Source organism: Neomonachus schauinslandi, chromosome X (assembly GCF_002201575.2).
Source record: "Neomonachus schauinslandi chromosome X, ASM220157v2, whole genome shotgun sequence".
NCBI classification, from domain to species: domain Eukaryota; kingdom Metazoa; phylum Chordata; class Mammalia; order Carnivora; family Phocidae; genus Neomonachus; species Neomonachus schauinslandi.
This window is the reverse complement of record NC_058419.1, coordinates 29,934,958-29,956,500: the sequence shown is the minus strand read 5'-3', so window position 1 is coordinate 29,956,500 and position 21,543 is coordinate 29,934,958. Positions and strand designations below refer to the sequence as shown.

The 21,543-nt window shown below is 40.9% G+C and overlaps 1 protein-coding gene across 2 annotated transcripts; it reads right to left on the bottom strand.

The window, feature by feature from the left end:
* Nucleotides 1-3,889: 3,889 nt before the first annotated feature.
* UPF3B (UPF3B regulator of nonsense mediated mRNA decay) lies at nucleotides 3,890-19,920 on the bottom strand. 2 transcript variants are annotated; one of them, XM_021686187.1, is made up of 11 exons: nucleotides 19,706-19,920; nucleotides 18,690-18,796; nucleotides 18,414-18,520; nucleotides 14,949-15,047; nucleotides 13,544-13,654; nucleotides 11,990-12,033; nucleotides 11,338-11,520; nucleotides 10,898-10,936; nucleotides 8,884-9,044; nucleotides 8,260-8,554; nucleotides 3,890-4,904 (listed from the first exon to the last, which is right to left on the bottom strand). In XM_021686187.1, exons 1-11 carry the CDS (start codon nucleotides 19,859-19,861, stop codon nucleotides 4,755-4,757), a joined length of 1,452 nt encoding a protein of 483 aa, XP_021541862.1. In that variant the 5' UTR covers nucleotides 19,862-19,920; the 3' UTR covers nucleotides 3,890-4,754. The 2 variants fall into 2 exon arrangements, with proteins under 2 accessions (XP_021541862.1, XP_021541866.1); XM_021686191.1 differs by lacking the exon at nucleotides 10,898-10,936.
* Between the last annotated feature and the right edge of the window lie 1,623 nt (nucleotides 19,921-21,543).

Below are 21,543 nucleotides of genomic sequence, written 5' to 3'. Positions count from 1 at the left end.
ACTAGACTACTGCAATAGCTTATCTTTGTCCTTCTTTCCCCTGCCTTGGTCTGTTTTCAACACAGCAGCCAGAGGGACCCTTTTGTTTTAAAGTATTAAGTCAGATTATATCACACCTCTGCTCAAAATTTTGTGGTGGTTCCTATATCATAGGGAAGAAAAGCCCAAGTCCTAACTCTGACCTATAGGATCTTGCCCCTGTTAGCTCTCTGACTACTCCATCCCTTTTGGCTGCCCTCCTCCTTGCTCACTCTACTGCTCACTCTACTCCAGCCGTTATGGCCTCTTTGCCATTCCTGAGCAGACCAGGCACGCTCCAACCCCAGGGCCTTTTCACATACTTTTTCCTTTGGAGGCTTGTACCCCCAGATACCCATGGAGCTAGCTCCCTCATTTCCTTCTCAAGTCTTTACTCTGAAATCACCTTCTCATGTAGGCCTTTCAACCCCCCAACCATGAACATCATATTCCCTTTCCCTCATTTATTATTTCTCTCAAGCACCTGTCACTTTCTTTTTAAGTAATCTCTACATCCAACATGGGGCTCGAACTCACAACCCCGAGATCAATAGTCGCATGTTCTGACTGAGCCAGCCAGGCGCCCTGCACCTGTCACTTTCTAACAACGCTTATTTTGCTTGCTTTATTGACTTTCTCCACTTGAACGTAAGCTCCATGAAGGCAGGAATTTTGTGTTTTAGTCACTGATATAACTCCAGAGTCTAGAACATAAATGGCACATGGTGTATGCTCAAAAAATAGTGAATGAGTGAATAAATAATGGTAACCTGAACAAGGGCAGTGAAGGGATGGAGAGGAGGGAGAAGAATTGGACAAACGATACAGTGATTGGCTGTAGGGAGTGAGGATGGAGTCAAGTATGACTCTCAATGCTGAGTGGATAGGTGGTTGGCATCCTCGACAGGAGGGGGAGGAACCTGAGTTCAGTTTGGGACCAGAAATACTTGTGGGTCATTTGGGTACAGATGTCTAGCAGGCAGCTGCATCTGAGATTAGGGAGGTGGCAGGGCCGGAGATATGGAAGAGAACCTTAAAGTCTGGAAATATAGATAATCTACCCTATATTACAGTAGTAATGAACAATTACGTATTTACCCATGTCTCCATGGTAGGAGCTTGATAATTACTGATAATTATTTGGTGAATGAATAAATGTGAGTTTTCTAAGGATGGCTAATCCTATGCACGTTAGCTGTCAATGTATACTTTCCAAGAACTCACCACACGTGAACCTATCTTTGCTACCTTGCCTTCCTTAATAATGACATAAGTGGTCATAATAGATTTTTGTGGCATAGAATACGGCCCCAGAGATTGTAAAGAAAATTCTGGGCAGGCCCCATAAAAACATAAGACATACACGGAGTTTCTGTATACCGACAAAAGGCTCCAAAACTCTTATTAACCTTTCTCCTAGGGAATTAAAGATGGCATCTGTGAATACCCCGGAGAGTCAGATCTTCATTTACTACCCGAGTTCAGTTACTGCCTCAGGACCACCCTACGTAGGCCTGCTGGGGAAAGGGGGTGCGGTTCCTGTTTTTGAAGGCCTGAATGCCCAAAGCCATCCGTTTGTCACTGCCCTGAAGGGACCGAATCCCACTGCCCTTGCCCCTTGAATTTTCCCTGCCTGCTTCCCTTAGTATCACTGCCCACCAGAGCAGCAAGCTCCGCACGGCTCTAAGTATCGTGAGGGTGGGGACCTTGTTCACTCACAGTGTTAGTGCCAGCACATGCGAGATGCTCAGCGAATGTTCCCATACCCCGAGTCTCCGCTGTCTCCATCCTGTCGTTGTTCCCAAACAAACCAAACCTTTGTCTGAAGTAGGCAAAAATGGAATGAATGCTTACTTTTGCGTTGTTCACAGCAGTTGGTTTTCACTAAGACCATGAAAGGATGAGTTAGGAGGAAGGGGAGCCAACTAGGGAGAGCAAGGCGGCCCTGTGGAAAAGGAAGTCAGGATGGATGTTTTAAATTGCTCAGCAGGACGGAGGGCCCTCCTGTAGTCTCACCAGCTGATCTGGTTTCGGGGTTTTCTCCAGCAACACTTGGCAGCTTAGGGGCAGGCCAGGCCATCATAGCCCTCCTCACAACGGTGCACCGTGCTCTGGTTATTTCTAGTTGTTTCTTGCCACCACTGGACCATGGTTTCTCAAAGACAAGGACTTGAGGGGCGCCTGGGTGGCTCAGTTGGTTGGGCGACTGCCTTCGGCTCGGGTCATGGTCCCGGGGTCCTGGGATCAAGCCCCGCCTCGGGCTCCCTGCTCAGCCGGAGGCCTGCTTCTTCCTCTCCCGCTCCCCCTGCTTGTGTTCCCTCTCATGCTGTCTCTCTCCTCTCTCTCCCTGTCAATTAAATAAATAAATAAAATCTTTAAAAAAAAAAAAAAAGACAAGGACTTGAGTCCTTGACACCCGCCCCGGGGCCTGGCACACCGTCAGTGATTAGTAAATGTTGGCTAAAATGAACGTAAATGGAAAAAATATAAGGGGCGCAGGGAGGTGTGGTTACCGAGTCGGACTGGCAAGGCAAGGCAAGTAGAACGAACGAGGGAGGTGCCGATGGGAAAACAGCCCAGAGAGGCCTGGCTGTGGGTCCCAGGCTGGGGAGGGAGGCAGGCGGTACCAGCTCAGGGCTGTGGAGCATCGCCTCTCCGCTTCTCCGCAGGCCTACTGTCCCCTGTGTTGCCCCGCTTTCACCTGCCTTCCCAGGAGACCTACGCTACTGATGATCACTTCCCCTGGGTCCTTCTCAAAGCTTTCCTTTCGGCTTCCAAGCATGCTTTAGTAGTTCTCCTACTTAAAATAATCCTTCATATCACCACCATTTACCTGTCTTCGTTTTCTCACTGCCAACTTCTCTCTCTGCTGTTTCCATTCTCAACCTTGTCTGGCTTCCATTCCCTGTAATTCCAGGCCATCAAAGATTTGTAAGTCACTGCAACCCATGGCCTTTTTTTGAGCATCACACCTGACCTTCCAGCAGCGTCCAACCCTAACAGCCATTTCCTTCGCCTTCTTCAGTCTTTTCTCCTGGGTTAGGGAATGTCGGAGTCTTCTGGTTTGCCACCTACTCTCTGGCTCCTCCTTTTCTGTCTTTGTAGATACTTCTCACCTGTAACCTTGGGGTTCTTCAAGGCTGGGCCCTAGGTCTGCTTGTTCTTTCTTCACTCTCTTTTCCTAAGTGACTAAATCTAGACCCATGGCTTCAATGATCACCTAGAACTAGATGAATTCCAAATCTGTATCTCCAGCCCGGATCTCTTCTCTGAGCTCCAAGGCCCATTTATCCAGCTGCCCCATCCGCATTTCCTACCTGCCACTCACCCCTCACCGTAACATGGTTTCTGCCTCAGCAATTCACTACTGACCTCAATGCTGCCAAGCCCGGTGAACACATCTCAGCTTCCCTGACCGCTCCGTGGCAGGGACCACTGCCAGCCATTCTCTTTGAAATTTTCCCTTCCTGTATTTTAGTCCTCTCTCCCAGTTGAGAACTATTCTCTTTTAGTCATCTTCAGTCCTCTTTACCTGCCTCTTGGGATACTGGTTTCTAAAAGCTGAGTAAAACTAAAGCAGTGACTTATTAAGTAAAGGCAGACTGACGCCACATTAGGAGAAGCTGTCGGGATGAATATTAAGCAGCGGCTCAAGGATGTTGTCCAAACATTTTGGTTCTTGTGGAACAAGAGTAGTGAACCATGATTTGATCTTCTTGGTGGGCAAAATAAAATAATGCTAGTGAACGCAGAAATAAGTATCCTTCATCCCCTTTCAAAATACCCAAGGGGTTAATTCAGTATCGAAAGTTTAATGTCTCAAAATGAATAGCTAATTTAGTAAAGTTAATAAATACACTTGGCTTCATACTTGAGTGATGTTGATATTTATTGACATCAATGCAAAACAAGCCAGGACTAAAAGTTGCTATTTGACAGGAACAAATATTGATACGGTTTCCTTCCTGGAGAGGGTATGCACTCAGATCATGAGACCTAAGATTAAAACAAAGACTGGATTGTCAAGAAACAAACAAGGGTTAAATTTTACTTATTAATAAAAAAACTGCTAAAGGCAAAAGGAGATGTTTAAAAATACTCTTTATGCTAAGCTCACATAAGCCAACAAAAAACTAAATCCTAAAATTTTAGGACACAGGATATAGACATGACATGACTATTTAAATTTTTGTACAGACAAAAATTTGTTATATCCTCCACTGTCCTTGTACTACAATTACATGCTTGTTGCATCTACACTACACAAAGTCAACAGTTATCATCAACAATGAATGTAACTAGATCTGAACAAGACTTCACAGTGACTCTGTTCCACTCAAATTAAGAAAATTCAATCCAGGATTTAACAAAACCTTGCTTTTAGAACCAGCTGTCTTTTTTTTTCCCCTCCTCGTGTCATACCTAATTAAGTCCTCACCTGACCTTTCCTGCCTGCAAACTGCAATGCATGTCCTCTCCCTCATCTTTGTCTGACACTTTAAAATTAATTTGTAGGAACTGCATAAAAAATGAAATTGAACTTCCAACCTGAACCTGCGATCAGGTTCCTGCTTTGACGCAAAGAAAAAAAACATACTCCTCTGCAGTGTACCCCACCAGCACAGCGATCCCCTTTCTCTCTCTCTACTCCTTTGCCCTGAAGGCACTTCTGGATTGCTTAATACATGCTCTTTGGCTGCCTAGACAGTCAGGACACCTAAGGCCTTTTGGACTTATCACTCCTCTCCTCCTTCTTTTCTATGGCTAATACCACTTTCCTGCTTTTTTTCTATTGCTGAATCTCCAGACTTGGTGCTGTCATCAGGCGGACAGAGTCGATTTCGGCTTCGAGCTCCTGGTTGGTAAAGCTGCATTGCTGGGCGATCCTAAAATAAAATTAAATGTTAATGTTACAACACTGCTACTAAACATTTACAGGGGATCTTCAGAGTCATAAGTTGTGTATTGATATATACCAAAAACAACTCCTACGAGATCAAAAATGTGAGGGCACAGTCCCTGACAGTGCTGATGGTTAATTTGCCTCTTAACTGCCCACTTCCTTTCCCCTATCTCCAAATAAAAGCAACCATTTTGTAAGTATTATTTTCTAAGCCTACGGTACGTTTTCAATAATTTTCTTAACCATTTCAAGATGAACTGAATTAGCTTGAATTTCCTTTACTTCAAAACCTCAGCCATTGCCTCTCTTCCCCATCACTAAATTGACTTTAACATTCACTGCCACATAAGAAAATTTTAGGAGTAAAATAGTAAATAAAGAGGGGCGCCTGGGTGGCTCAGTCAGTTAAGCGGCTGCCTTCGGCTCAGGTCATGATCCTGGGGTCCTGGGAATGAGCCCCGCATCCGGCTCCCCGCTCAGCGGAGAGCCTGCTTCTCCCTCTCCCTCTGCCTGCCACTCTGCCTACTTGTGCTCTCTCTCTCTCTGTCAAATGAATAAATAAAATCTTTAAAAAAAAAAAAAAGTAAATAAAGAATGCAGTCTTAAGTGGCGACCTCCCTGAAATTATGAGCTCAGACCCCATGCAACTTGCCACAAACATGACTATTTCTTAATTCATGTATGGCAACTTAACACCCCAGCCTGAGACTCTCTAGGTGGCATTTTAGATCTCAGATTCCTAAATAAGCTTCAAATTAAAGTCATCACGTACCTCTCAGTTCAAGTAACGTATGTGGTTTATGACAGTATGATCCTGGAAAACTTAGATATATAGGCCCTTTTTAGAATTCAACAAAAAATTACATGAGCCTTCCTTACTCTTTCTCCCTGGTGTATGAAAGTTAGCCTTAAAGCATTATTCTCAACTGAATAATTCCAACAAAATGTTTCACTATTTTTATAAGATAAAATGTTGAAACAGGGAAGATTCCTGCATAGTATTATAGTATTTAAAGAAATGGATGATGGGGCTTCCACTGTGCAAAGATGGGACAATGTAAACCTCAACAAGGACAATAACTGATAATAACAAGTTGGAATACACCAAATATTTCTAAATCCACAAATTATTACAGACAAAACAAAACACTGATTACCTAGAAGTGGCTGGGATACCAACTCATTACTCTGAATGCTGGTACATAAAGGGAAAGGATCAAGTGTTTATCCTGCCTTTCCTATATAAACTGAATTTCAGGCTAAAAATTTTTTATAGTAGATGGATCAGGCTTACAATACCTGAACCTACTGATCAATGGTTTTTTCAACTTTATCACCTTGAGAAATTTTAAATCTATAGAAATGTAAGTTGCAGACATCATGACCCTTCATCCCTAAATATTTCAGCTTGTATATCCGAAAAACAAGGACATCCTGTTCCATAACCACAATACAATTGCTATTGATTGATCAGAACATTACACTAGAAAGACACCCGTATGTCCCATGCTTCCTCATATAATGCAATAGGAAGTACACAACACAATCTTTGAAGTATTCTCTTCTTAAGATTTTATTTTTAAGTAATCTCTACACCCAACGTGGGGCTTGAACTCACAACCCTGAGATTAAGAGTCACATGCTCTACTGACTAAGCCAGTCAGGCACCCCTCTATCTATGAAGTATTCTTTTTTTGTTTTTTAAGATTTATTTATTTATTTGAGAGAGAGACAGTGCATGGGGAGGGGCAGAGGGAGAGGGTCAGGGAGAGAAGCAGACTCCACTAAGCGCAGAGCCTGATGTGGGGCCTAAACCCACGACCCTGAGATCATGACCCAAGCTGAAATCAAGAGTCAGACGCTCAACTGACTGAGCCACCCAGGTGCCCCAATCTATGAAGTATTTTTGCCAAAAATTGAGCCTGTATATATTCAGGCCTGTAGGTGAGGAGCCACCTGTTTTTATGAATAACGTCTGATTGGCCCACAGCCATACTCATTCTTTTACATATTTATGCCTGCTTTCCTAGAGAGCTTAGTGGTTCTAATAGAGACCATATGGCCCACAAGGCCTAAAATATTTACCATCTGGCCCTTTACAGAAAAAATCTGACCCCTGCCCTAGGTATAACTACTAGTTTTCAAGGAAACAGAGAAGATAGAGAAACATGTTAAATGGTACCACAGGGATATAATTAGCCCAACCAATTTAGAGCCGATAGCTCCTCAGGACAAACTACAGGTTTCTGTAGCAAATAAATGGCAGGATAACAAAAGGAGGGGGGATTGTTTAGATTAAAAGAGACTTAAGGATACAATACAATTTGTGGACCATGTTTAGAGCCTATAAAGAAGTTAATAGTGAGACAATTGGGAAAAACAACACAGTAGGTAGGACATTAAGGAATTATTATTAGGGTTTTTTGGGGGGGTATGAAAATGCTATTGGGGTTGTATTAAGAAAAAGAATCTGGGGCGCCTGGGTGGCTCAGATGGTTAAGCATCTGCCTCTGCCTCAGGTCATGGTCTCAGGGTCCTGGGATTGAGTCCCACATCAGGGTCCCTGCTCTGCGGGGAGCCTGCTTCTCCCTCTCCCTCTGCCTCTCCCCCTGCTTGTGCTCTCTCTCAAATGAATAAATCTTTTTTTTTTTTTTTAAAAGATTTTATTTATTTATTTGAGAGAGAGAGAATGAGAGACAGAGAGCACCAGAGGGAAGAGGGTCAGAAGGAGAAGCAGACCCCCCGCCAAGCAGGGAGCCCGATGTGGGACTCGATCCCAGGACTCCAGGATCATGACCTGAGCCAAAGGCAGTCGCTTAACCAACTGAGCCACCCAGGCGCCCTCAAATGAATAAATAAAATCTTTAAAAAAAAAAAAAAAAAGAATGTCTCTAATATTGATGTATTTAAAGAAGATGGTATGTCTAGGATTTGCTTAAAAATAATCCAGGGGCACCTGGGTGGCGCAGTCGGTTAAGCATCTGACTCTTGATTTCGGCCCAGGTCCTGATCTACAGGTTGTGAGATCGAGCCCCGCATCAGGTTCTGCACTCAGTGTGGAGTCTACTTGAGATTCTCTCTCCCTCTCCCTTTGCCCCTCCTGCTCATGCTCACTTTCTCTCTTAAATAAATAAATCTTTAAAAACTCTGTTCTACTTTTGTGTCCGTTTGAAATTTCTACAATGTTAATAAAAGGACCCAACTGAGACTGAAAAAAAGTTGCAGACAGTTCAACTTCCCCTTTACAAAGTCTGTCATAAACAGTGAGCTAGCCCTTTCCTTTACACTTTCAGGAAAAAAAAAATCCTCATGAAAATAGATATAACGAAAAGCAGCACCTTGTTTCTTATGCGATCTCTCTTAACCACTTCCTCTTTCTTTTCAGTTTTTTCTGAGCTGCCTACTGATTCTGTACTTTCAGTCTTCTTTCCTTTATCCCGAACCGCTTCTTTCTCTTTTTTCAATTCTTCTTCCTTTCTTTTAAAAGCCTTCTCCTTCTCGTAGCGCTCCTTCTGCCTGCGGCGCTCCTCTTCCTGCCGCTTCAGCCTCTCCCTCTCCCGCAGGATGCGCTCTTGGTCTCGCTCATAGTCCCGCTCCCGCTCCCTGTAGTCTCTGCCACTCTCCTCTTCAGGCCTGCATGGGAAACAGATCTGAGCTGGCACCCTCAAAGCCCATCTAGTCACACATGCACGAGTGCTCTGATTAGGACTTGGCCACTACAGTGAGGTGGCACTTTTGGAGCCGAGTAAAAAAATACTAGTGTTTTGAAAACCAGTTAAAAAAAAAAAAAAAAGTGCACACCAGAAGTCATTCACCCAGATTAAGATGCTAGAGTATTTGAAACCTTTCCTCCTCATCCCCCTACCCCTCATAATTCAGGCACAAGTCCAGGACATGGCAGTAAAACTAGCATGTAGAAACATGTTGAAAACAAGTGTACCAAAGAGCCCTGGACTACTGACCTCTTAGGCTTTTCATCTTTAGGTTCGCCATCAGAGCGCTTGGGCAGTGTACAACTCTGCCCACTGGCTCTTTCATCATTCAGATTCTCTTTGTCCAGTTTTTTGGCTTTTTCTCTTTTATCTAATTCTTTTTCATCTCCTTTTTCTGGCTTCTTGAGTAGCTTTAAAGAGAACAAATTTATTATTTTGAAGGGTGGGACATTCTCTTCTGATTCTATAACGAAAACAATATACTGCTATAGAAGGCCTCTCTGCAGGTACTCTTCAACTTACAGGTGAATAACTAGTGCACAAGAGCAGTGATTGACTAAAAGGATGCTATTAATGTGAAAGTGTTATCCACTCAAAGTGGTTTAATCACTTGTGGCAAGAGGATCAAGACTCCTTTGGCTTTAGATGGGTCAACCTTTCAGTGAACCAGTGCCCACTTCCAAGTACGCCTTCTGTAGCAAACTAGCATATCGATATAACTTGATGAGAAAATTGGCCACAAATTTAAAATTCTAGGCAGATTACTGTTGGACCATTTTCTTGTAGTACTTGGAATGACAAATACCTTTGTCACCAAAAGAGAGATCCATTGCAAGAATAATTTTGCCTTGAGCCTGAGAATAACACACTTATGATGGTACAATGACAGTTTTCATTATTTGATTTAAAAATCCAAATACCTCAGAGAACAGTGAAGTTCCATCTCTACTGAGTAGGAACTCTGCTCAATGTCACTATATATATACATACATACATATATATATGTATATATATATACATACACATACATAAATATATATACATATATATATGAGATACATATATATGACAGAATGGAATTCTAAAATAAACGTGCTTTATAAAGTCCAAATTGCTAACAAAATAGTTTGTCACACCACTGCCACAAACCTCTCTAGAATACCCCCAAGCGTTGGATATTCAGAGAGATTCTTAGGCAAAATAGAAGAATTTCAAGTCTCAGAGTGAAGGCATCATACAAAGTTTCATCTCAGGGTGAAGGCATCACACAAGTCACCAAGCAAAAGGCAAAGCACCACCAGACTTAAGCATGAAGTATTTCAGCACATAGCCACTGCAAATGGCAAGTCCGAACTGGACACTGAGGAGACACCAATGTAAAGTGAGGCAGGTTTCACTGGAAGTGTTCTTATTTTTCTAATGAACATCTTTGTTAGAACCCAGGATGTTCATTACTCTATTAAGAACATTAATGAATGTTTCTAGTACGGCCGGCTCTACCTTCTGCCTTGCTGACAGGAATAGCCAGTCAGGTCACTTGTGGCATGGCAGAGAGAGAGATCACTAGAAGGAATTAAGATGGGAACCTCTCCACCCCACTACCAAGCTCCTTATCGCCAATAATGAGCCCGGGAGAGCCTTGGGGGAACAGACCCTGGCCACGTAAAGTGCTTAATTTTGAGGAGGTAAAAGGAGACCCTGCCACCATTTCTGTGAGATTTTTTCTGACCTTCTCTGAAGTACTACATGCTAGTACTTGCCCAGGAGGTTTGTGGGAGCAGAAGCTGCCTAAGCCATGCCCTCAGAAGGGAAGCAGTAAGGCTGGGATTTTTCTACAAGTTTTCCTCTTCCTACCTGCAGTGTGTTAATCAGAATCTGCCACTCACAGATTCCCAGGTAGATGAGAGAAGGTAATGGGGAGAATCGTGTGAGAGGGGAAGCGTGGGATACAGGATATCTATCCCTAATACTCCCACAAGGCAGCCCATTAGGAGAGGCACAGGAAGAGAAAGAGCTATTAGGCACGGTTATCCTCTAGCTGTATATTGTTGAAGCTTCTGGGCACCCAGCAGAGCATCAGGAAGTCATCTGGGCTTCCTTCTAAAGTAGGAATTTAAAATGGCTCAGATTTTAAGGAGACTCAAGTCAGTCTGAAGGAGTTTTCTACAGGTATCACTACCACCACCACCAAAAGGACTTATTAACTAAGACCTGTGTGTGTGACATGATACTAGATGCTCTGTATCATGTACTTGGTCCTTACATTTTTCTGATTCACAGCTTGTAACAGAAACCTGTGTACCTGAAGACAGTGGAAAACAAACAGATGAGGCAACTTCATGTATCAAATATGAAGGAAAAGCTGCATAAAACCCATAATTCATGCCAGCCAGCCCTAAGCCCTTACTTATGAAGAACTGAGAGAATAATAATCCAAACATTGAACATCCCAATGATAAAAATAACACAGATATTCACTGAAGAAATATCATGTAAGTTATGTAACCTGTTTAAATTATCTCGAATTTTAAAAAATAATACTATTAGCATTATAGTAAAGATTCCTATTGGTTCACCCCCCCCCCAAAAAAGACAACAAAACCAAAAAACTATATTTACACCAACACAAGATGCATGCATATTTAAAGAAGTAGATACATGCAATTTTTAGCAACATGCAGCCTATTTAAGGGATTTTCATACCTTAATCTTTGGTTCATCCTTTAATTTGTCCCTTTCTGGAACTCTGTCTATCTTCTTTAGCTTTTCTATATCTTTCCTTTTTCGTTTTTCTTCTTCTTTCCATTTCCTCCTCTCTTCTTCTCTTTGTCTTTTCCTTTCTATTTCTCGCCTCCTTCTTTCTTCTCTTTTTTCTTCTCTCATTCTCTGGAAAGAAACATCAACATAAGCCTTCAAACAAGATAATCATCACCAAAAACTTAATCCCAAAGGTATGGTGGGAACCCACTAAATTGGATCGGCTTTCCTTCCTACTTTCTACAAAAGTGGCATCCTATCTCTTTAACCCCCTCCCCATCCCATTATGAATATGAGAATAAAGACCAGGGCCTGCTAGTATCAGAGTCTCCCACTGTTGCCTTGCTATATTTCCAGAGGCTTTCAGAAAATCAAGGGAGTGTCTCTGGAACAAGCTAAAGACTCTCTGGGTTTGCAGAGTGAATCCTTGGTCCAACACCCAGACTGAAGGAGAGGGCCAGAGAGTGAGGTAAATCTTTAAAGAATAATGGTGGAAAAAGCAGCTATTTCTCCTCTAGGATCCCAATGCTCGTATGTTTAGAGACTATGAACCAATGAAATAAAAGTACTGAGAGAACTATAAAAACAAAAGGTTTACCTGCTTGTTTTTCAGGAAGCTCAAAAGTGGGGTTGTCTTTTTAGCTACATAAATGTAAACAGATTATTAATAATACTTATCAACCCCTAGAAAGGATTCCATTTTCTGACATTCCCTGCCAACCACCCAAGGTGGGAAAAGTATACCCCTTAAAACAGTTCACAAGTACGTTATCAGAAAGAAGTTTCACAATATTCTACTTCAATTCTGAAGGTTTAAAATACTTTTTAAAAAGTGAATTCAAATTAAAACAATTTCTTAAAAGAGTAATTCCCAGTGTTGGTGAGAATTGAGTGCAAAGGACATTCTCTTGTTTTATAGATGGGAATATAAATTTGTTCAACTGGGAAGAAATTGGAGGAAGGAGCTAAAAATATCTAATCTTTCTGACCCTACAATTCCACTTCTGGGAATTTATTCTAAGGAAATCATCAGAGATGGGCTTATACTCTGCATCTATTAATAAAAACCATTTTAGGGGCACCTGGGTGGCTCAGTTGGTTAAGCGTCTGCCTTTGGCTCAGGTCATGATCTCAGGGTCCTCAGATTGGACCCCATGGGCCCCCTGCTCATTGAGGAGTCTGCTTCTCCCTCCCTCCCTCCGCGCCCCGCCCCCCGCTCGTGCTCTCTTTCACACTCTCAAATAAATGAACAAATATTAAAAAAGTTTTAGAATATGTAATTCTCAATATCCTGAATAATGCTATCTAGTCTTGTAATTAGTTTTTTTTTTAATGTTTTGGGTGGGTTTTTTTTGTTTTTAGAGAGAGCGAGAGTGGGGAGGGGTAGGGGGAGGGGAGAGAATCTTAAGCAGGCTCCATGTTCAGTGTGGAGCCCGGCACAGGGCTTGATCTCATGACCCTGAGGATCATGACCTGAGCCTAAAACAAGAGTCGGGATGCTTAACTGACTGAGCCACCCAGGCACCCCGCCTTATAGTTAGCTTTTTGAAAGCATACTTCCTTTGGATAAATTCCTAGGAGTGGAAATCTTGGGTCAGGGGCTTTGCTTATGTTTAGAGCTGATAGAGGAGTGACCATTTATTACTAGAAGAGTGACAATTTACTACTAGAACATCCAAACTAGACTTTCTCAAGAAGTTTTCAATTTTGCAGTAACTAATTTCACCTTTTGATATTTTCAAATTTTTTTCAGGAATGTGAGCTGCTTGTTACTAGAAAATACCAGTTGATCTTCAAAGGCTTACCAACATCTAAAGGTCCCATGAGTCTTTAGACTTTTTCTACTTATATTTATGTGGCATTAAAACAGGTCACAGAGAATTTTTCCCATCTTATCAATGCATTTACTAGACTTTTTCTACTTATATTTATGTGACATTAAAACAGGTCACAGAGAATTTTTCCCATCTTATCAATGCATTTACATAACCCTGTGAGGGCGGTACTATATGCATTTTACAGCAAAAGAAACAGAGTCTCAGAGAAGTAAATGCCTTCCCCATGGTCACACAGCTAGCAAGTGCCAGAAGTGGGAGTCAGACAAGTCTTCTGAGGAAAAAGCCATTGTCCTTAATTCCTGTTGCCCACTTACCTATTAATTCTCTATTTTTTGCTTCTATTTCCTCTAGCAGTGTCTCTGGAGTAGATGTCATTTTCTCATTATCTGCAGCATAACTTTCCAAAAATTTTCTATATTCTGGATCTAAATCATTGTTTAAGTAAACAGAAAATATAGACTTTAAAAAAACTTTCTACATCATGGAAGATTAAAAATAAACCTAAACACACCCACTAGACTATTTAGGGCTTTATCAGTCCCTTACTCTCAGAACTCCTATTCCCTATACGCACTAAGGGAGTCTGGTAAAACACGGACTCAGGGATAATCAGACACCACAGGAATGTTCAGTAGTTTGCCTTAAAAGTCACTGCTCTAACTAAACCAAAGTCACACTTATGTGAGAACTGAAAGTTATAGTTATGGGACCTTCACAGTATTATAGATAGCATGTAAGCAATTCCTGTATGGGTATACCTCGCTTTAAGTAAACCCAACGTCTGAAAATCAGGAGTTCCAGAAAGATAAATTGAGGTCCTAGATGTTGCACTGGAGCTTATGGTAATTCCTGGAGTTGTTTTTTAGATGCATCTGACATCAGAAAGGGTAACACATCTGAGTCATTCCATTGCTTGTACTTGTGGAGTTTCTACGCACTGTGGAGCATGTCACTGATCTAGTCTCCCAGATCTGAATTTTGATATAATCAGTAAGTACCTGTGTGGTGAATCTTTTCCATGTTTTCTTTACAAAATACCCACTATAATAAATAATGGAAATCAAACTAGATGATTCCAAAATGTCAAACACATATAAAATATTAGATAAGTCTTATCCAACATAACATTACAGAGCTCAAAATCTGGATCCAGTTTACCCTACATGGCAATTAGTCTAGTTTTTCAGTTCCTCTATTCCAGTTCAATGTAATTACTATGTGTGCAGTTAGCCGCATATTCAAAGCCTAAAAAAAAAATAGGCCACTTCAGCTACTTTATATTGTTACTTGAGTTACTTGAGTACAGAAATTTTTCCATCCCAGCTCTCAATGATAAACCTCCCCTCTTTATAAAAATGGAAACCAAAAAAATCATCATAAAATAGTATGAGACCTTAAGGAGTTGTACTTTGATACATCTCATTTTTCCCCATTGTCTTCTAATCAACAAACCAAAGGTAATTTACTGCTCAACAGTCAACAATACATTGCTTGATGCTGGAGGAATGAAATGGCAGTAGCCAGAAGAGTGGGAATTCTACAGGAAACCCACTTCCATTCTAACAATTAAACAAAGCTTTCATCAGTGAATTACATTTCTCGTGAACCTTATTCTGTATGTTTTCCTATTAGAAGATTGGAATCCAATTAAATCCCACAAAGATAATATTTTTTAAAAACCCATGGCAATAGCATTACATAACTAGAGCTATACTGTACCATCATCGATAGTCCCAACTTTGGTATCTCTTTTCTTAGTCTTCTTTTTTGCAGCTTTTTGAAAAGGTGCAAATTCTACTATAGCAGGATATTCCTGACCTGTTTAGAAAAAATACCACACTTGCTATAACATAAAAAAGCCAAAAAGTGGATACCAGAGTCAACCCACCACTCTCTAAGCCTCCTTTGATGGGAGTCATGTGAACAGGGCCTCTCAATGGGCATAAATCACATGGGCACAAATCACATGGGCACAACTAAAATCAATGTGTTACCAAAGGAGCCCCAAATTCACATAATGAAAAGATATGGCAGGGAAGTAAAATATTCATTTAAATTCAACTTGTAAAGTGTGATATTTTGATTTGTGGGGGAAAAAACCTACAAATCCATTTTCATTTAAAAAATACATCATAAATCTCTAGACTAGGCAAATCTATAGAGATACAAAGATCAGTGATTGCCTAGAGCTGGGGCACAGTTGGGGGAGAGTGGGGAATGACAGCTAATGAATATGGGGTTTCTTTGGAGTGCTAAATGTATTCTAAAATTAGATTGTGGTGATAGCTGCACAACTCTATGAATATACTAAAAACCACTTTAAAAGGGTGAATTTTATGGCATGTGAATATCTCAATAAAGCTGTTTTTACACCAGGAGACACCAAAAGCACAGGCATTAAAGGTGAAAAATAGATAAACTGAACTACATCAAAATTAAGAACTTCTGTGCATCTAAGGACAAAACTGAGTAAAAAGGCAACCTACAGAATGGAAGAAAATATTTTCAAATCATTTATCTGATTAAGGGTCAATATACAGAATATATAAAGAACTCCTACAACTCAGTAACAAAAAAACCCAATTAAAAAATGTTCAAAGGACTTGAATAGACATTTCTACAAAGATGATATACAAATGGCCAACACGCATATGAAAAGATTAAAATATTACCTCACTAATCATTAGGGAAATGCAAATCAAAACCACAATGAGGTATCACCTCACACCCATTAGAATGGTAGCTATTAAAGGAAAAAAAACAGAGAATAACAAGTGTTGGCAAGGACATGGAGAAATCAGAACCCTTGTGCATTACTGGTAGGAATGTAAAATAGTGCAGCTGCTTGGAAAACAATATGGTGGTTCCTCAAGAAATTAAAAATAGAATTACCATATGACCCAGCAATTCCATCTTTGGGTATATATTCAAAAGAAGTGAAAGCAGAGACTTGAAGAACAGATATTTGTACACCCACATTCATAGGAGCATTATTTACAATAGCCAAAAGGTGGAAGCAATTCAGATGTCCCTCAACAGATAAATGGATAAACAAAATGGAGTGTGTGTATATACATACAATGGAGTATTACTCTGGCTTAAAAAGGAATTTCTGACACACCTACAACATGGATCAACCTTGAGGACATCATGCTAAATAAATAAGCCAATCTCAGAAAGTCAAATACATATGAGGTACCTAGAATGGTCAACTTTATACAGAATGATGGTTCATAGAGACAGAATGGTAGTTGCCAGGGGCTGGGAGGAGGGAGAAATGGGGATATGGGGATTTACTGGGTAAATTTAATTTAATGGGTATAGAGTTTCAGTCTTGCAAGATAAACAAGTTCTAGAGATTGGTTGCACAACAGTGTGAATGTACTCAACACTACTGAACTATACACTTAAAATGGTTAAGATGGTAAATTTTATTTATGTGTATTTTACCACATTTAAAAATGTAAACAGAAAAAAGGAATCAGGTAATAATATATGCAATAACACAGATGAATCTTGAAAACATGCTAAGTAAAAGCATATTATATGACTCGTCCAGAAGAGGGAGAAGGGGAGATGATTGCTAACGGTTATAGGAGTCTTTTTGGAATAATGAAAACATTCTGGAATCACATAGTGGTGATGGTTGTACAACTTTGTGAATATACTAAAAACCACTGAATTTTATGGTATGTGAGTTATATCTCAATACAAAAAACCAAGTGACTGCTGGAAAAAGAAAATACACCAGATCCCTGCTATAGAATAATGTCATAAAGGGTATAAAATACTATCATTGGCATGTAGACGTAAGCCAGAATAGAATAAGCAGAAATGACCAGAAGGCATCGCAAAGCGGTCCGGGAGGAAACATGATTTTGGAAATCCTAGTGAATACAGAATCAGATTAGCTTATTAACTGATCTATTTGAGAAGGAATAGATAAACCAGACTGAAGCAGAAGGAACTGTGGAAGAGAGGCTGAAAAAAACAAAAACAAAAAAACCAGAAGTGAGGCGAGGCTCTGAAGGACTCTGACTACCAGGCTAAGGAATTTGGACTTTTTCCCCCTGCCACTGCTATCTTAAATCACTATTTTCAAAAACATTAATTTCATGGCAATATGCGAGTTATACAAAAATGAAAAAAGAAAAGGAAAATTCTGTAAGTTTAGAGACAATGGTTGTCTAAGCATTAGGAGGGAAGGACACAGTGTGAAAGTATAAATAGATGAGCGAGATATTTAAAAACAATAAATTGACAAGATTCATCACGTGTTTAAATATAAGGGATAAGAAAGATGAGAAAAAGTTAAAACACAGCTCAGATTTCCAGGAACACATTGCTATCTACTGGAATAAAGTTGGAGTGGAGAAGTAACTGCTTTTGGTGGGGGGAGGGGGGTGGAGACTAAGAAAAGCTGGTCAAACCCGGTGGCAATTCTTTAACTTTTACTGGCATATTCCCTGACAAAGATTTCATTTTTACCAAATTTGAAGTAATACTGAGAAACAGCCCAACAAAAAGACACGTCATTTACCTATGATCACAAAGCCAAAAGAAAAGTGGTAAATGGCAGCTTGGACATTCTCTGGCTAAATGTTGCAAGGGGCAGATAATAAATAAAAAGAGAGTTAATGCTGAAGTTTTTCTTCTCTATAGACTCCTGGATACAAAATGGGGGATCATCAAGTTCGATGTTTTAAGTACAAATACAAATTAGAAAGCTGAACAGTATTCCAACTGGGAATTACCGGCTTAAAGGATTTACATTAAAATAAATAAATCAATGTTGGTCCTTGAAGCAAGATGACAAGTAAATATTTAAAATGTGTCATACATGTTCAAAGAGTCATTTATCAGTATTACTGCTACAACTAGTAAATAGTCAAAACAACAGATCATCTAATCCAGGGCAAAAAAATTTGCCACAGGAAGAGAAAACAGTGGCAATTTCATTCAGCTGATCAAACTACAGAAGTAACAGGTTAATAAAAATACCCAAGGGCTGTGAAAAGTCACACACCTGTTTATAAGACTACAGTAAGCTCAGCAAATGTGTAAAACTCTTTATCACCCAGAATTTTAGAAAAGCTACGAAGGCATTGAGAAAACACTGTGATACACACATTGTCTTAAACATACAAATGACAAAGAAACTCCCCTTCAGTTATAAGGACTCACCTTTATTGTCAAGGAATACATAACCATCAAAGCGATCCCTGAACAAAATAATGTCCTCTTGGTTTTTAAAGTTGATGTATGCTCTGGCATACATATGAGGATACAGACTGCAGAGAGGAAAGCAATTATGTAAATGTGCTTGCAGGTGTCTGGCTGAATGACAAGTATGCATATATTAAAGAGACAGGTTCAAAAATCAAATGGAAAACAGTAGGATAAAAAGAATGGAAGAAAATTTTTCATTTACCCCCGCCCTCTTTTATTTATTCATTTTACCTAGTATCATTAGAAAAAAACTCAAAATAATCATGCTCCGGCATAGGCTGAAGATGTTCCTGAAGCTGCTCCTTGGTCAAAGTGGGAGGTAATCTCCGAATTACCACCTTAAGAAATGAATAAGGAAAATAAAATTAGAACAAATCAATTTTCTGTCATACCGGAAAGAATCACTGTCTCTGAAAATAGATGGTGTTTAAAAGATGAGCTCACTTATATAAACCCAGGAGAATATTATTCTAATGCTCAGAATTAGTCAAACAAAATAATAATTTTTTTAATAAACTCTTAGAAATGAGAACTGCATGGAGCAAGGAAAATCTTAGGTTCTGTTAAACGGAAGCCCCGCAGTTCACTTGGTTTTCGCATCATTTTCTAGTACCCATTTTTCAATAGATATATTAGCAAGAAATTAGTAGACTGGGTTTAACCCTGGTCTTTCTAGGTGCCACGAACATTTGACTTATTATCGCCCTACCACATACGACACATCCTAAAACAAAATCCTTCCTCATTCAGCGTAAAGAATTCAAAACTCCACGGAATACTAAAAGTTCCCTCGTTGCTCCCCAAATAGGATGAAACTGACCTGGCCCCCCGACCATTAATCCCCCCACTCTCGCTCAACTCGCCTCCATTAATACTCTTTATCAGAAACTACTCCCACCCCTGCTGGCCCCTTCACTATTTAGTAATTCCCCCCAATTAACCTTTTAATTCCTCATTCTCTTTACTATCGCTCCCCCTCCCACTATCATCTCACAGCTCTGACCTAAACCTTCTCGTCTGGGAATCCCCTCCTTTTCCCTCACTCGCACCCCGGGGCTTGGCCGAAAGGGGCTCTCCCCACCCCCCCCATCTCGGACGAATGGACGAAGAGAAGGTGACGCGATTTTCACTCAGGTGAAGAAACAGAAGCGCAGACTGGGAGAGGAAGAGGGCAGCCCCATTCCCAACCATCCTCGCGAGTGGCGGACCCGTCCCGCCCTCTCCCGGGCCAACAGCCGGCCAGGCACCTTGCTCAGCGCCTCTTTCTTCTCCTTATTTCGATCCTGCTTATCTTCCCCTTTGGTGCTGTCCCCCGAAGCCCCACCGCCGCTGCCTGTGGCCCCCGGGGGAGTCAACAGGGTTACTCGCTTCTCTTTAGGCCTATGCTCCTTCTCCTCCTTCATGGCCACCGCTTCGCTCCTCACAGCGGCTGCCGGGCCTAAACGCCGCTACGCCGGGCACCTACGACGCCCGGCCCACTCCCGTCGAGCTCCGCCCCCAACAAACGCCCCTAGTGATAAGCCAGGCCCCACGTTCCATTGGGCCCCTCCAGGATCTCGCGAGACTTCAGGGCGCCAGGCTTCCTTTGATGGAAAGATTTTAGCACCTGGTCTTAACTTCCCGCCTATCGAATCCCCGCACCGCCCAATCCCCTCGCGGCCCATACTCCCTCGGGGCCGCTCTTCTCGCGTCATTAACAACTCCGCCATCTTGGCTAGAACGACTCTTTCGCGGACTACAAATCCCGGCATACAAAGTATTTAGCCGCTTTTGGCCGGGCTTTTTGGAGCCTTAGCTCAGTGTCTCTATTTGTAAGTAAATGGAATCTTTACCATTGGAAGTTTAGTGTTTGGGACGCTTGGGTGGCTCAGTTAAGCGTCTGCCTTCAGCTCTGGTCATGATCCTAGTCCCCCATCGGGCTCCTTGCTCGACGGGAAGCCTGCTGCTCCCCCTGCTTGTGCTCACTTGCTTTCTCTCTCTCTGAAAAATAAATAAGTAAAATGAAAAAAAAAAAAAAAGAAAGTTTGGTGATTTTCAGATCAAAAGATAGGTTTTGCAAAAAAAAAAAAAAGCTAGGTTCTGCAGGCTTCGTTTTCCTCAGGTAACCCGATGTTATCCAAAGTTTACCTCGCTGGAGGAAAGACCTGTTTTTTTTTTTTTCATTCTTTTTAGATTTGTATTTTCTATTATCGACTCTAAATGTACTTTCAGAAAATTTGGAATTTCTTTTCCTTCCATTGATTAGGATTCACAGATACTTAATTAACACTCACCATTCACTGATATTTAAAGGAGTAATATGACCAAAATGTATGAGATTTGTTTTCCTTATCCTTTTTTAAGTAAAAGGATTCTATCGTACTCACGCCTCACGGGGAGGAGAAAATAAAATATAACCCAACTTGCTTTAGATGGGTTTACCCTTTTTCCCGCTTTGAAAAAGGCTAATCATTCTTTTTTTTTTTTTTAAGATTTTATTTATTTGAGAGAGAGAATGAGATAGAGAGATAACATGAGAAGGGGGAGGGTCAGAGGGAGAAGCAGACTCCCCGCTGAACAGGGAGCCCAATGCGGGGCTCCATCCCTGGACTCCAGGATCATGACCTGAGCCGAAGGCAGTCTCTTAACCAACTGAGCCACCCAGGGGCCCCTAATTATTCATTTTTTAGAATAGCCCCAAACTGGAAACAATTCAGATGTCTCAGCTGGCGAATGGATAAACAAAATGTGATACATCCATAGAATGAAATAATACTCAGCAATAAAAATGAACTGATACATCTATCAACATGAATGAATTTCAGAATGATTATGCTGAGTGAAAAAATCCAGACACAGAGAGTACATGCTGTACAATCTCATTTATATTAAATTCTAAAAAAAAAAATAAATTCTAGAAAAGGTAAAACTAGTGATAGAAGGCAGATCAATGATTGCCAGGGTACAGGGGTAGGGGAAGGGATTGACTGCAGAGAGATTCCAGGAAACATTTTGGAATGATGAAAATGCTCTTTATCATGGTTGTGGTGGTGGTTGCACAACAGCACACATTTGTGTAAACTCGTTGAATTGTACACTTAAAGTG

Bases quoted from the DNA above. Each gene is read 5' to 3' on its own strand.
- UPF3B (XM_021686187.1), bottom strand. From the start codon at position 19,861: ATGAAGGAGGAGAAGGAGCATAGGCCTAAAGAGAAGCGAGTAACCCTG. The intron at 18,797-19,705 runs GTGCCTGGCCGG...TCATTTCTTAAG, and splicing joins AGAAAGAGGCGCTGAGCAAG to GTGGTAATTCGGAGATTACC. The intron at 8,555-8,883 runs GTCAGTAGTCCA...TTTCCCATGCAG, and splicing joins AAAGATGAAAAGCCTAAGAG to GCCTGAAGAGGAGAGTGGCA.